Source organism: Centropristis striata, chromosome 15, assembly GCF_030273125.1.
Source record: "Centropristis striata isolate RG_2023a ecotype Rhode Island chromosome 15, C.striata_1.0, whole genome shotgun sequence".
Taxonomy (NCBI): Eukaryota; Metazoa; Chordata; class Actinopteri; order Perciformes; family Serranidae; genus Centropristis; species Centropristis striata.
In genome coordinates this window covers 36,766,950-36,781,388 of record NC_081531.1, presented here as the reverse complement: position 1 = coordinate 36,781,388, position 14,439 = coordinate 36,766,950, and the positions used below count along the sequence as shown (strand labels likewise).

At 36.2% G+C, this 14,439-nt stretch overlaps 1 protein-coding gene across 3 annotated transcripts in view; it reads left to right on the top strand.

The window, feature by feature from the left end:
- The window catches only part of nbeaa (neurobeachin a), a 182,056-nt gene that overhangs the window by 105,073 nt on the left and 62,544 nt on the right, over positions 1-14,439 (top strand). For 2 of the 3 annotated variants that reach the window (XM_059351419.1, XM_059351420.1), the window contains exons 22-28: positions 3,617-4,285; positions 5,608-6,078; positions 8,295-8,512; positions 9,998-10,151; positions 11,648-11,671; positions 12,903-12,986; positions 14,100-14,280. In XM_059351419.1, coding sequence (XP_059207402.1) covers positions 3,617-4,285; positions 5,608-6,078; positions 8,295-8,512; positions 9,998-10,151; positions 11,648-11,671; positions 12,903-12,986; positions 14,100-14,280 — 1,801 coding nt within the window. The remainder of the gene's footprint in view (positions 1-3,616; positions 4,286-5,607; positions 6,079-8,294; positions 8,513-9,997; positions 10,152-11,647; positions 11,672-12,902; positions 12,987-14,099; positions 14,281-14,439) is intronic. The other variant, XM_059351421.1, reaches the window with a different exon arrangement.

Here is a 14,439-nt window from a genome sequence, read left to right as displayed (position 1 = left end):
ACTTTTTTTTTCCAGAATTTTCCCAGAATTTCCAGAAAATTAGAGGCTTATTTTAAAATCGCCCAGCGGTTTTTCAGGCCTCAATGGGTTAAATAGAAAAAGTAACAAAAATGAAGCTTAAAATTGTGATATTTCTGTCAAAATCTCTTTATTCTTCATGTCTCATTTAAAATGTAGCCAAAAATAAAGTATTTGCACTAACCAGATCCTGTTAGAAACATTAAATTCTGCTCCTCAGCGACGAAGACGAAGGATCACGTGACAAATATTCACTGAGAATCTGTTTACACAGAGCAGAGATGATGTACAACATGAAGACTTAGTTTTTTGTTGTTTATATAAATTCCATTTTATTCAAATATTTAAATAACTTGCAGTGTTTCCCCCTTTTCGTTGTGATTTATGTCATTATAACTGTGTTTCCTTATTTCCTGTCATGTTATAATGTTGTATGTTTCTATAAAAAGTGGCTAATAATGAGGTAAACATGTAAAAATATCTCTGTGAGCAGAAACCTCAGACTTCAGGCTGTTCTGAATACTTTGTTCATCAGTGATGGATTTAATTATAAGGCTCCTGTCACATGAAGCTACATGCTAACGGCAGGGAAACCTGTAATCTATGTTGCTGATGTCGTCAGTTTCTCCACAGAAATTTCTGCTGAAACATGTCTGATTGTGGAGGTTTTGGTTTAGAATCCTTTACTATATATTATATATATATTTATATATATATCATTCTGTGGCTAGAATGACAGAGACCTAGAAAGGCTGAGCAGTCGGAGCAGACTGAGCTTTATTGTGAAAGGGTGTTTCACCCTCTGAACCCCTCCGAGCTGCTTCAGGGCGTTTTTTGCTCTTTTTACATTTTATTTCACTTCAATATATAATATTAAATATATAAGTTTGCCTCAGCAGAATCAATCATGGCTTCACAGTGATGCTGAGGAGCAGAATTTAATGTTTTGAACAGGATCGAGTTGTTCCAAACAGTTTATTTTGGGCTTCATTTTAAACAAGACATGTAGAGGAGGGTCAAATATTCAGGCAGACAGGAGGAGAAAATAATGAGGTTTTTTTTTTTTACATTAAATCATGTAAACATGTTCGAGTAGGAAACCCAGAATTCAAGTGTGTACTTGAAAATGAGCATAAAAAGCTCCCTATTAAAGAAGACCAAGACCATTTCCCGTCCAGGGACGCCATGCATTAAAAATGTCCAATTATTTATTTCTTGACTGAAAAACACAGATTCTCCCACGGTTGCAATAAATATATTAACTATTACTATTTCGAGATATTAATAAATCCTGCAAAACAAAGTAATAATAACAATAACAAGGTAATCAATCCTCCTAATGATTGCAGATTATTTAATGAATAATATACTATAGAATAAGGTGTTGGGGGATTTATTTAAGACATTGTTTTACTTTTGCATGCATACTTTTTTCTGCTTTTTTTTTGCAACAGTTCATACTGTTTTTTAAAGAGTGATTAATTTATTGTCATCTCCTTTTTGTTAATGTAGATTTTGATGGATTTTCCTACATTACAAAGAAACTATTAATATGTATATTATAATATATATGTAGTATATGCATCTTCTACTTTAAAAAAAAAAATATATAGATATATTGATATTCATCTAGTAAGTGCTTATTAAAACACATTAATAAAGTAAATAGAATAATATTGTATATTCTTTATTCAAACTTGGTATATAAGGATTTCATCTATTATGACTTTAATATGATTTTTAATCTGATTAATGCTAAAACGACTGATTGATGCTGATACTGGTTTGTTGTGTGAGATCTTGGACAAGAATTTTCTTTACTTTCACAAATCAATAGCACCAAAAATGCAGACACAGCACTGAGGATATTGATTTGCAGGTATTGATATTTTGAGTTAGGCTTTAAAAAGCCTTATTGGTTTTTAAAACCATTGACAATTGTGACTTTGTGTTTCAGTGACCTATAGAGGCCCACAGGGAGCTCCATGCTGGTGATGATTGATCACAGATAGAGTTATCAATAACTGATCATGGCTTTGTTCAGTGGTTGAATGTGCAGTTTCCTGATGGCAGCGCTGGAAGAAGTATTCAGATCCCTTACTTTAATAAAAGTACTTCTACCACATTGTGAAAGTAAAAGTCCTGCATTCAACACTTACTAAGTATCAGCATCAAATCTAATTTTTTTTAAATCTAATTTTAACTGTTTTTCATGTTTAATCTTCACCTGAAACTACTTATCATCATAATAAATAGCACACTTTATACTTTTGCATACTTTGCATACCTCATATATAAATATAATATATATTTTTCCATTTATTATTAATTTAACAACCTATTTTAACATGTTACATTCTACTTTTCTCTAATGTGCGATATCTGTGAAATACTTGATTCTCTCTGGATAAAAACAAAAGACCCTATGTGCAATAATGATAATAAATGCCAAATTGCACAAATGTTAGTATTTTATGTATATAATGCATGCTTTTACTAATTTTCCCCACTGCGTTATAAATAAATCCTTCTCTTAAAAGTAACTGAAGCTGTCAGCTAAATGTAGTGGAGTAAAAAGTACAATATCTGCCTCTAAATGTAGTGATGTAGAAGTATAAAGTTACATAAGATGGAAATACTCAAGTAAAGTACAAGTACCTCAACATTATACTGAAGTAGAGCATTTAAATAAATGTACTAATGCATTCAGGATGATTTTAGTCTAATATTCCAGTTTTTCCTGATCTATGAGCTCCATCAGGACGAGCTGGTGGAGAAGTTCCTGACGTGAAGGTTTTAAACTATTGTCACATGACTAAATGAGCCCTTTGAGTTGCATTTACAGTACAGGCCAAAAGTTTGGACACACCTTCTCATGCAATGCGTTTCCTTTATTTTCATGACTATTGACATTGTAGATTCATCAAAACTATTAATGAACACATGTGGAATTATGTACTTAACAAACAAAGTGTGAAATAACTGAAAACATGTCTTATATTCTAGTAAGCAAAGGGTGGTTACTTTGAGGAATCTAAAATACAAGACATGTTTTCAGTTATTTCACACTTTTTTGTTAAGTACATAATTCCATATGTGTTCATTCATAGTTTTGATGCCTTCAGTGAGAATCTACAATGTCTTTTTTGGTCATTTTGTTTCCTTTTTGGGTCATTTTGTGTCTTTTTTTAAGTCATTTTGTGTCTTTTTTTGTCATTTTATTTCTTTTTTGGGCCATTTTGTGTCTTTCTGGTCAATTTGTGTCTTTTTGTGGTCAATTTGAGTTGCTTAATGTTATGTAATTTTTTGGTCAATTTGATTCTTTTTTGGGTCATTTTGTGGCTATTTTGAGGAATCTAAAATACAAGACATGTTTTCAGTTATTTCACACTTTTTTGCTAAGTACATAATTCCATATGTGTTCATTCATAGTTTTGATGCCTACAGTGAGAATCTACAATGTAAATAGTCATGAAAATAAAGAAAAACGCATTGAATGAGAAGGTGTGTCCAAACTTTTGGCCTGTACTGTAAATGTATGAAAAGCGCTATATAAATAAAGTTTGATTGATTGATTGATGATTGATTGGTGTCCTAGGTGACGTACGAGGCTCATAAGGAGTACCTGGCCAAGATGTACGAGGAGTACCAGCGTCAGGAGGAGGAGAACATGAAGAAAGGGAAGAAAGGCTCCGTGTCCACCATCTCGGGGCTCTCGGCGGCGCCCGCCCCCGTGGTCAACGGGAACCTGGAGATCGACGACAACTCCCAGACGCAGACGCCCGAGAGCGAGGCGGAGTACAGCGAGGGCGCCGCCGGAGACTCACGCAACCTCCTCGCCGACGGCACGGTGAAGAGAGCCAACGGGGACGCTCTGACGCCCGGCGAGCAGAGCGCCGGCCCCGGGGTCCGCGTGGAGGTCCACGACCTGCTGGTGGACATCAAGGCGGAGAAGGTGGAGGCCACGGAGGTGAAGCTGGACGACCTGGACCTGTCTCCTGAAGGCCTGGGGGGAGGCGTGGGGGGAGGAGGTGGGGGAGGGATAGAGAACGGGCCCCTGGTGGAGGTGGACTCCCTGCTGGACAGCGCTTACTGCGCCGTGGTGCAGAAGCTCAACGGGAACCTGGCGGTGAAAGACGGCGCCCCGGGCCCCGGCCTGGCGCTGGCGGGGGTCGGTCTGGAGGAGGACGGGAACATGGGGCCCCTCATCACGCTGGCCGACGAGAAGGACAGCGTCCCCAGCAACAACGGCTTCCTCTTCAGCAAGGTCACAGTTCATTTATTATTATCTATTTATATCAGGGGTGTTTATTGTTATTGTTTATTGTTAAAAAGATCCCCATTAGCTGTCACCAAAAGTGGGAGGAGCTAGTCTTCCTGGGGTCCACAAGACAAAACAAAAATCACTTAACAATTAAACATTGTAGACATTATTATATACGTCATCAGAAATCATTCCGAATAAGTTATTACATTCATATCTATTACATTAATTCTCACTTTCATACAGTAAATATGTTAATGTTAATGTTAAAATATAATACTACAAATCCCAGAATGCTCTGCTGGTGTTGTGGCTTGAACACAGTAGATCAGTGTGGAGCAAACTGAGCAACAATTAAAGTTGTCTTTATGCTCTTTTTCTTGCTAGTCCAAGGCTTGAATGGCTGCACATTCATTGAAGGATATTATTATTAGTCATTTGGTTTATTATTGTTATTTTATTCTTACATTTATTTTTAGCCTGTGGAAAAAGATTACTGTTAAATTTAAATTTAAAGAAGGCCGCATATAAAATAAAGGGACATATGATTTTTATTTACATTTTATTTAAGAAATGAATGCCATTGATGTGTTTGTTTGTTTTATTTGATATTGGATTTTGCATGTTTGCAATATTAAGTTATATCAAGCTTTGCTTGTTCCATTTTGTTTGAACTTGTTTAGGTCAATTTTTTCAATAAATATCAATGTTGGCCCGCGACTTTGTCCAAGTTTTAAATTTTGGCCCACTGTGTATTTGAGTTTGACACCCCTGCACTGAAAAAAGTTTTTAATTCATCCAATTAAAAAAATTTAGGGTAAGAGTTCACATCTATATTGTATAAATTGAGCCAATGAAAAAAATATAACTTGTCTCAAACTGTATTTTCTATGTCCATGGAAACAATATTTTTAGTATAATATTTTCAAAATCATATTTTCTTGTTAAAAGGAAGTCAATTAATTTAAATCTTATTTTTTATCTAAACAAAAATATATATATTTCATCAAACAAATATTTATCATTTAAGAAATACAGCTAAATAGAAATTATTTGTTTTATCCAATCAAAAAATATATATATTTCATCAAACAAATATTTATCATTTAAGAAATACAGCTAAATAGAAATGATTTGTTTTATCCAATCAAAAAGATATATATTTCAAACATGGTCTATACCTTCATTGTTTGTTTTTATTCTTCCTGTGAGTCTCTTTGGATCAAAGCGTCTGCTAAATGACTAAATGACTAAATGTGATATTAAGATTATTGTAATTAAAACATGATTTTCCACTTCTTTTTATCTATTTTTCTCTCCTCCAGGTTGATGAGAAGCTGCTTCCAGCTCTGGCAGCCACAGATCCTCTAGTCCTGCCGAGTCCGGACCAGCCGGCTCCGCCCGGCCCGGTCCCGGTCCCGGTCCCGGTCCCGGTCCCGGCCCTCTCCTCCTCCAGCGCCAGCGACGACCTCAGCCTGCTGGCCCACATGACCAGCTGCGGCTCCGACCTGACGCAGAGCCAGAGCCTCGCCGCCGGGGAGCTCCCGGAGGACGGGCCCTTCAAGATGGAGAGCCCCCTGGCCGACATCAGCTCCATCGCCGAGGCGGAGAGCCAGGCGGCCGCCCAGGCCTCCAGGGCCGAGTTCCCCGAGGGAGAGGCCTCCTCCGGGGCCGAGGGAGAGGCCGCGGGGCTGAAGACCGGAGGAGACACCGCCAGCACCACCTCCGACACCGAGAGGTCTGATGACGGCAAAGACAAGGACACCAAGAAGATCCAGACCACCGCCACCACTCAGGTGTGTTACTGCGTCTCTTTTTATTGATCAGGAGTCTCTTTTTATTGATCACAAGTCTGCAGGCGGACCTGATATAAAAATAAAATCTTTAATAAAATTTTTTGCAGATTTATGAGATTTAAAGTGGTGAATCTGGGAGAAAAAAGTTGCTTTTTTCCCACTTTAAATCTCTTAAATCTTCAACTTTTTTTCTTGTAGATTTGCCACTTTAATCTAGTAAATTTGCAACTTTTTTCTCGAAATATTACCTGAAGTTACCAAATATAGTTCTTTGCTTGATAAAGGGTTAAATGTATTCTTTATATTTAACTTCAAATAAAGTAGTAGTACAAATCCATGATTAAAAAGACCTCTGTTACTCAATAAATGTCAATAAAAAAAGATTTAACCCTATAAAGCCAAGTGTATCATATTTGATACACAAGTTGTTGAGACCTCTACATCATCAGTCTGATATATTTTTTTCCTGAAAAACCTGATGTATACATGTGTTGGAGATTAAAAAAAACAAACTGAGCAACAAATTGCACAAAAATACCAGATGTAGCAAAAATGATACAGGTTCATTGCTGGGTGAAAACTTCATATCAGCAGATAAATCATTTTTTTCTTGCATATTTGAATTAAATGTTAAAAGGAAAGTCTTAATAGGATAAAAATGTTCGGTTTCATGTTTTTGTTAGTTCAAGAAAAACAAACTGTGAGCAACAAATTGCACAAAAAGACCTGATGTATCATATATGATACAAATTAGAATTCATATATAAAAAAATATTTATTTATTTTTGTCAGCAGGTTTTAAAATTTTTTTAAGTTTTAAAAAAATATAGTTTTCTGGAAATTATTTCACGGTTCAGGCTTTATAGGGTTAAAAAATAGATTTTAGCCATTATTGAGCAGCCTTAATTCTTTGTTTTTTGTTTTTTTTAACACACTTGGCTCACAGTGTGCTGCTCTGAGCTCTGATTGGTCAGAAAGCTGCTCTGAGCTCTGATTGGTCAGAAAGCTGTGGACAGTTTGTCTCTGACAGAAAAGCCAAGTGACTCCCACACAGCAACTCATCCTCTAATAAACGAGGGAATAACAAGTCCCACAACTCTTCTGTAGTTTCTCTCATGAATCTGAACTGTTTACAAGCCAAGTTTCAGTCAGAGATGCACTGAGCACGTAGAGCATGGGTGTCAAACTGGCGGCCCGCGGGCCAATTGCAGCCCTCGTGATGATATTTTGTGGCCCTCACCTTGATATGAAAGTTTAATGTGAGTTTTATATGAATGGCACTTTACCGTGTTGTGTGTGGAAGGTCCCTTTAATGACTGTTTTTGGTAATTTGGCGTCTTTTTAAAATAATTTTGTGTCTTTTGTGTTATTTAGTGTCTTATTTGGTAATTGGTGTATTTTTTTAAGTAATTCTGTGTATTTTTTGGTCATTTTGTGTCTTTTTTTAGTCATTTTGTGTCTTTTTTTAGTCATTTTGTGTCTTTTATTGGTCACTTTGTGTCTTTTATTGGTCATTTTGTCTCTTTTTTAAGTAATTTAGTTTTTTTCTGTCATTTTGTGTCTTTTTTAGTCATTTTGTGTCTTTTATTGGTCACTTTGTGTCTTTTATTGGTAATTTTGTCTCTTTTTTAAGTAATTTAGTTTTTTTCTGTCATTTTGTGTCTTTTTTTAGTCATTTTGTGTCTTTTTTAGTCACTTTGTGTCTTTTATTGGTCATTTTGTCTCTTTTTTAAGTAATTTAGTTTTTTTCTGTCATTTTGTGTCTTTTTTTAGTCATTTTGTGTCTTTTATTGGTCATTTTGTCTCTTTTTTAAGTAATTTCGTTTTTTTTCTGTCATTTTGTGTCTTTTTTTTTTGTCATTTTGATACTGCCTAGCGGCCCCCAGGTAGTTTGAGTGTGAGACCCCTGACGTAGAGTGTTGATTTTATGTTGATTTTATGATTTTTTGTTTTTATTGTATTCATGCATATTTTATTTTGTGCGGGCAGTACATTTTACATTTTATTTTATTTATGTTTATCCCATTTTTAATGTATTTTATCTCATTGCATCTTACTGATCTATTGTTTTCTACATCTCTTTGTATTGTGTTATGTATTTATTGTTTGTGCAGCACTTTGGAAACCTTGTGTTTGCTAAAAGTGTGCTCTATAAATAAAGTGGATTGGACTGAAAGCCCTCTGAAAGCTGACTGGTTCTGATCTTGTGTCTGCAGGCCCTCCACGGTCGCACCGCGGCCCAGCTGGAGCGGGACCTGCGGGTGGATCTGGGTTTCCGGGGGATGCCCATGACGGAGGAGCAGCGGCGGCAGTTCAGCCCCGGCCCTCGCACCACCATGTTCCGCATCCCGGAGTTCAAGTGGTCCCCGATGCACCAGAGGCTGCTCACAGACCTGCTGTTCGCCCTGGAGACAGACGTGCATGTGTGGAGGAGGTGAGCTGCATTCTGAGGACCTTTAACATGTTGCTGATGATGTTTATGGCCGTGTGAAACAGTTCTACAACTAACTAATGTTTCCATTACGATTAATCAGCTGTTCTTTGGATTGATTGGTCAGAATGTATAAGATGGCATAAAAATAGCAAACTATCTTCAGATTCGTACATTTCAACACAGATGTTAAAATTTCAATGATATAATTTTTAAAAATTTACAACGTGGAAACACTGAATGTCATCTTTGCTTAACCCATTGAGGCCTGAAAAACCGCTGGGCGATTTTAAAATAAGCCTCTAATTTTCTGGAAATTCTGGCAAAATTCTGGGGAAAAAAGTGTCAACTCTTCTACTAAATAATAGATTTTTCAGCCTCTGTAGCAGATAGAAATGAAATTCAAAAAGTATTTGAGAACTTATACAAATACTACAAAACGACGTATCCGCTTGTTTTAGTCTTTTTGGTCACTTAATGTCTTTTTTTTTGTCATTTTGTGTGTTTTTTTTGTCATTTTGTCTTTTTTGGTAATTTTGTGTCTTTTTTGGTAATTTTGTGTTCAATTTGTGTATTTTTTGGTCATTTTGTTTCCTTTTTTTGGTCATTTTGTGTCTTTTTTGGTCAATTTGTGTTTTTTTTTTGTCATTTTCTGGCTTTTTTCGGTCATTTTATGTCTTTTTTGATCATTTTGTGGTCAATTTGTTTCTTTTTTGGGTGATCTGAACTGTGCGTGATTCTGTTCAGTGAGAGGGGGTCGCGGACAACATGCATGTTAAATTGGGGGTCGCGACTCAAAAAGGTTGAGAACTACTGGCTTAAAGGAACAATTCATCCCAAAATGATCATGTCTATACCATTACTCACCTGTATTAACCTGAATTTGATAAACCAAGAATCTGAGAAATCATTGACAAGTTGGAGTAAATAAAGGCTTCTAAACTATCCAAACATCTGTTTACAACCTTAATAGAAACACTCTCAGTTAAGTGTCTTAAATGGTAATGTTGTAAACAGATGTTTTTGAGACAGTTTTGTTGTCGTGGCACCCTGAAAAAACAAGTTTTCTCCACAAATTCAAGGTAACACGGGGTGAATTATTGCTTTTTATAACATTTTGGGGGTAAAGTATTCCTTTAAGAAATAGTTGTGATTTAATCTTGTGTCGAACGATTATCCAACTGTTTGATTCAGCTCTTTTATAAGAAGATATTCCCTGAAAACATCCTGACATGGGAGTTAATTGTCACTCAAAATGTCTTGAAATATGAAATTTAAGGATTAAGGACAAAAGCTTTAATGCATCAAAAGTCCATTAATGAGCCAAAAAGCCAATAAACACTCTTAATAATTGATAACCACTTCCATTTTTTCCTCTAAAATAGAAATGCTGGAACTTAAAAAAGGCCCCTTCAGAATAAAATACTTACAGGTTTCCTGTCTGTGTCCATCAGTGTTGATGTTATTTATCTTTATTTTGTGTCGCAGCCACTCCACCAAGTCGGTGATGGATTTCGTGAACAGCAACGAGAACATCATCTTCGTCCACAACACCATCCACCTCATCTCTCAGATGGTGGACAACATCATCATCGCCTGCGGAGGCATCCTGCCGCTCCTCTCTGCTGCCACCTCCCCCTCTGTAAGTGGCTGTGCTCCGCCCCCCGGTGGTGGGAGGGAGAACTGCAGGGTAACAGCTGACTCAGACCTAAAGAACCTGACCCCTCACATGCTCAGGCCACTGTTGATCGTGCACGATTAACCCATAAGAACCCATGTAACAAACACTTTAAATATTCTAGAGCAGGGGTCTCAAACCCAGATTACCTGGGGGCCACTGGAGGCAGTATCAAAATGACCAAAAAAATCTAAATGACTTAAAAAAGACACAAAAAAGACAGACAAAATGACTTAAAAAGACACAAAATTACTAAAAAAAAAGGACACAAAATGACAGAAAAAAACTAAATTACTTAAAAAAGACACAAAAAAGACACAAAATTACTAAAAAAGACACAAAATGACTGAAAAAACTAAATTACTTAAAAAAGACACAAAAAAGACAGACAAAATGACTTAAAAAGACACAAAATTACAAAAAAAGGACAAAAAAAGGACACAAAATGACAGAAAAAAACTAAAATACTTAAAAAAGACACAAAATTACTAAAAAAGACACAAAAATGGACTGAAAAAACACTAAATTACTTAAAAAAGACACAAAATGACCAAAAAAAGACACAAAATGACTGAAAAAACTAAATTACTTAAAAAAGACACAAAAAAGACACAAAATGACCAAAAAAGACACAAAATGAACTGAAAAAACACTAAATTACTTAAAAAAGACACAAAATGACCAAAAAAAGACACAAAATGACAGAAAAAACACTAAATTACTTAAAAAAGACACAAAAAAGACAGACAAAATGACTTAAAAAGACACAAAATTACAAAAAAAGGACACAAAATGACAGAAAAAAACTAAATTACTTAAAAAAGACACAAAAAAGACACAAAATTACTAAAAAGGAGACACAAAATGACCAAAAAAGACACAAAATGACTGAAAAAACACTAAATTACTTAAAAAAGACATAAAATGACCAAAAAAAGACACAAAATGACAGAAAAAAACTAAATTACTTAAAAAAGACACAAACCCCCCCACAAAATTACTAAAAAAAGACACAATGACAAAAAAACCCCACATCATAAACATGTTCTGCGTGGTTCACTTGGTCTGTGATATATCCCTCATAACTTTCCTTTATGGATAACTGGCTCTGGGTTCTTATGGGTTAAATAACTTTTTTCTGTCGATGCATTTCCTAATCATAAAATATCAAAGATCAGTCTAAAAAGTTGGATTTTATACTTCTTTTTAGTTTGACATTGAGTTTAAAAATGAGTAAAAACAGTCCCAGATTCCTCTCATCTTTACCTTTAACACTTCCTGCTCAGTATTCTAATCCTCATTTGATCTTTGTTCTAATCCTTTGAATTAACAATCTATTTATAATTTGATCGTTTGATAATCTATTTCCTTTAATTATCTTTTTGTTCTTTCTTTTCCTCTCTGTGTTACATGTATTCTGTGTATTTTCTTGTCTCTGTTTTGTCTGTTTGCATGTGCAGAGTTCTAAGAGTAGTGCCAACACTGTAAGTTGCAGTTTCTTCCTCTCTTTTTCTCTTCTACTAATCCTTCGTTCTGCTTTATTTATCATTGTGACTGACACTAAACCTTGCCTGTCTGACATCCATAGTGTTTCTATCTGTTGTGCTTCTTTGCTGCTAATCAATACCTCCCTTATTGTCTGCCTCAGTGTATCTACATGTTCTACAAACACTTTGTATCATATTGTTAGAATATTATACAAATAATAGATAGATAAAGGCCAGGAGGAGGATCATTAGAGCAGCTGTTCTCAACCTTGGGGTCGGGACCCCAATTGGGGTCGCGAGATGATTTCTGGGGGTCGCCAAATCATTTTGGAAGTCAGCTCTGTCTCCACTGTGTTAAAGTGTTCATGTGTTTTAGTCTTTTTGGTCACTTAATGTCTTTTTTTGTTCATTTTGTGTCTATTTAGGTCATTTTGTGTCTTTTTTTGATCATTTTGTGGTCAATTTGTGTCTTTTTTGGTCATTTTGTTTCCTTTTTTTGGTCATTTTGTGTCGTTTCTGATCATTTTGTGTCTTTCTTTGGTCATTTTGTGTCTTTTCTGGTCATTTTGTGTCTTTTTTTTGGTCATTTTGTGTCTTTTCTGGTTATATTGTGTCTTTTCTGGTAATTTTGTGTCTTTTTTTGGTCATTTTGTGTCTTTTTTATCATTTTGTGGTCAATTTGTGTCTTTTTTTGTCATTTTGTGTCTTTTTTTTGTCATTTTGTGTCTTTTTTGGTCATTTTGTGTCTTTTTTAGTCATTTTGTGTCGTTTCTGATCATTTTGTGTCTTTCTTTGGTCATTTTGTGTCTTTTTTTGGTCATTTTGTGTCTTTTTTTGGTCATTTTGTGTCTTTTCTGGTCATTTTGTGTCTTTTTAGGTCATTTTGTGTCTTTTCTGGTTATATTGTGTCTTTTCTGGTCATTTTGTGTCTTTTTTTGGTCATTTTGTGTCTTTTTTTATCATTTTGTGGTCAATTTGTGTCTTTTTTGGTCATTTTCTTTCTTTTTTGTATGATCTGAACTGTGCGTGTGAGATTGTGTTCAGTGAGCGGGGGTCACAGACAACATGCATGTTAAATTGGGGGTCGCGACTCAAAAAGTTTGAGAACTACTGCATTAGAGTGAGGTGACAATAAATAGAGTTTGTTTTATGAGAGAAAAAAGAGTTTTCCTGAAGTCCTTTGGGGTTGCATCTTGCTAAGCCTGTCCCATTTGTATCAACACTGAAGAAGGCAGGAGGAGCCGGACCCCAGAGGGGGTCAAAGGGAGAGGAGGTGACCCCTGTTCCTGGGGGAGGAGGCGCAGGGGGAGAGGTGCGTAAAGAGTTGAGAGTCCCACCATCACCAGGAGAGCTAAGAGCACCAGCAGCCCTTCTGTCTCACCTTGTTCTGTCTGTTTGTCTCCTCCTCCCTCCGGATGCTTCACTCTGCACCTCCTGCTCTCTGGAGAGGAGTCACGGTGTTTAACTCCTGCTGTGCTGCCTTCAGACCTGTTCTCAGTGTAGATAAACTGAACATTTAAGCCTCAACAGAAGGAGGAGGAGTCTGTTTAAATATCAAAATGTTTCTGTGCACCGACACGACCCCACTGTCCCCTAGCTGTGTGTCATCGGCTGAACTTCCTGTTTGTTGTTGTGTAGAAACATCATGTTGCCAGATTTCATCATAAATATTCACTGAACCAGCATGAAACTCCAGGTTGATGTTCCTTCTAGGACTCATAATGACACATTTACTAAAGGTTAAGGTAACACTTTACAATAACCATCATTTATAAATGGTAAACAGATAGTTTATTAATGTTTAATCATCATTTATAAACCGTATATAGACCATTTAGAATGGTAAATACATAATTTATTAATGTTTAACTCACTACATCATTCATAAATGACAAATAGATGGTATATTGGAAAAGCGGATATGTCGTTTTGTAGTATTTGTATAAGCTCTCAAATACCTTTTTGAATTTCATTTCTATCTGCTACAGAGGCTGAAAAATCTATTATTTAGTAGAAGAGTTGACACTTTTTTTTCCAGAATTTTTCCAGAATTTCCAGAAAATTAGAGGATTATTTTAAAATCGCCCAGCGATTTTTCAGGCCTCAATGGGTTAACACCATATAAGTATGTTAATGATTTTGAAATGATTCATATACCTTTAAGAAATTGGTTGAAACCATTTAAAGATTAAATATGTACAGCACTTTGTAAATGGTTAATAATTGGTTTATCAACCATCTATAAACATTATTTAGTTGGTTATTGTAAAGTGTTACCCAGGTTAATTATATTGTTTTAAAAAAGAAGATCCTATAATACTTCACCTCCTTTCTTCTACCAGTGACTGAGTGTTTATTTGTGTTTCCGTGGTGTTGTTTCTCCTGATAACTGGCGAGCTGCTGTGTGTTGCTGCTCTTCCTGCAGACGGAGCTGGAGAACATCGAGGCGACGCAGGGAATGTCCTCGGAGACGGCCGTCACCTTCCTGTCCCGCCTCATGGCCATGGTGGACGTCCTGGTGTTCGCCAGCTCTCTCAACTTCAGCGAGATCGAAGCGGAGAAGAACATGTCGTCAGGAGGCCTGATGAGGCAATGCCTCCGCCTCGGTGGGTTCACTTATTAAACTATACGTTTAAAACCGTTTTTACTGGGGAGTTTGACTCCCAGACATAGTCAGGCGGCTCAGCCAAATAAAGGGGACACGCCGGACAAAAGCACCACATTTTTTCCACATACTCTCTATCACCACTACTACTATACTTACA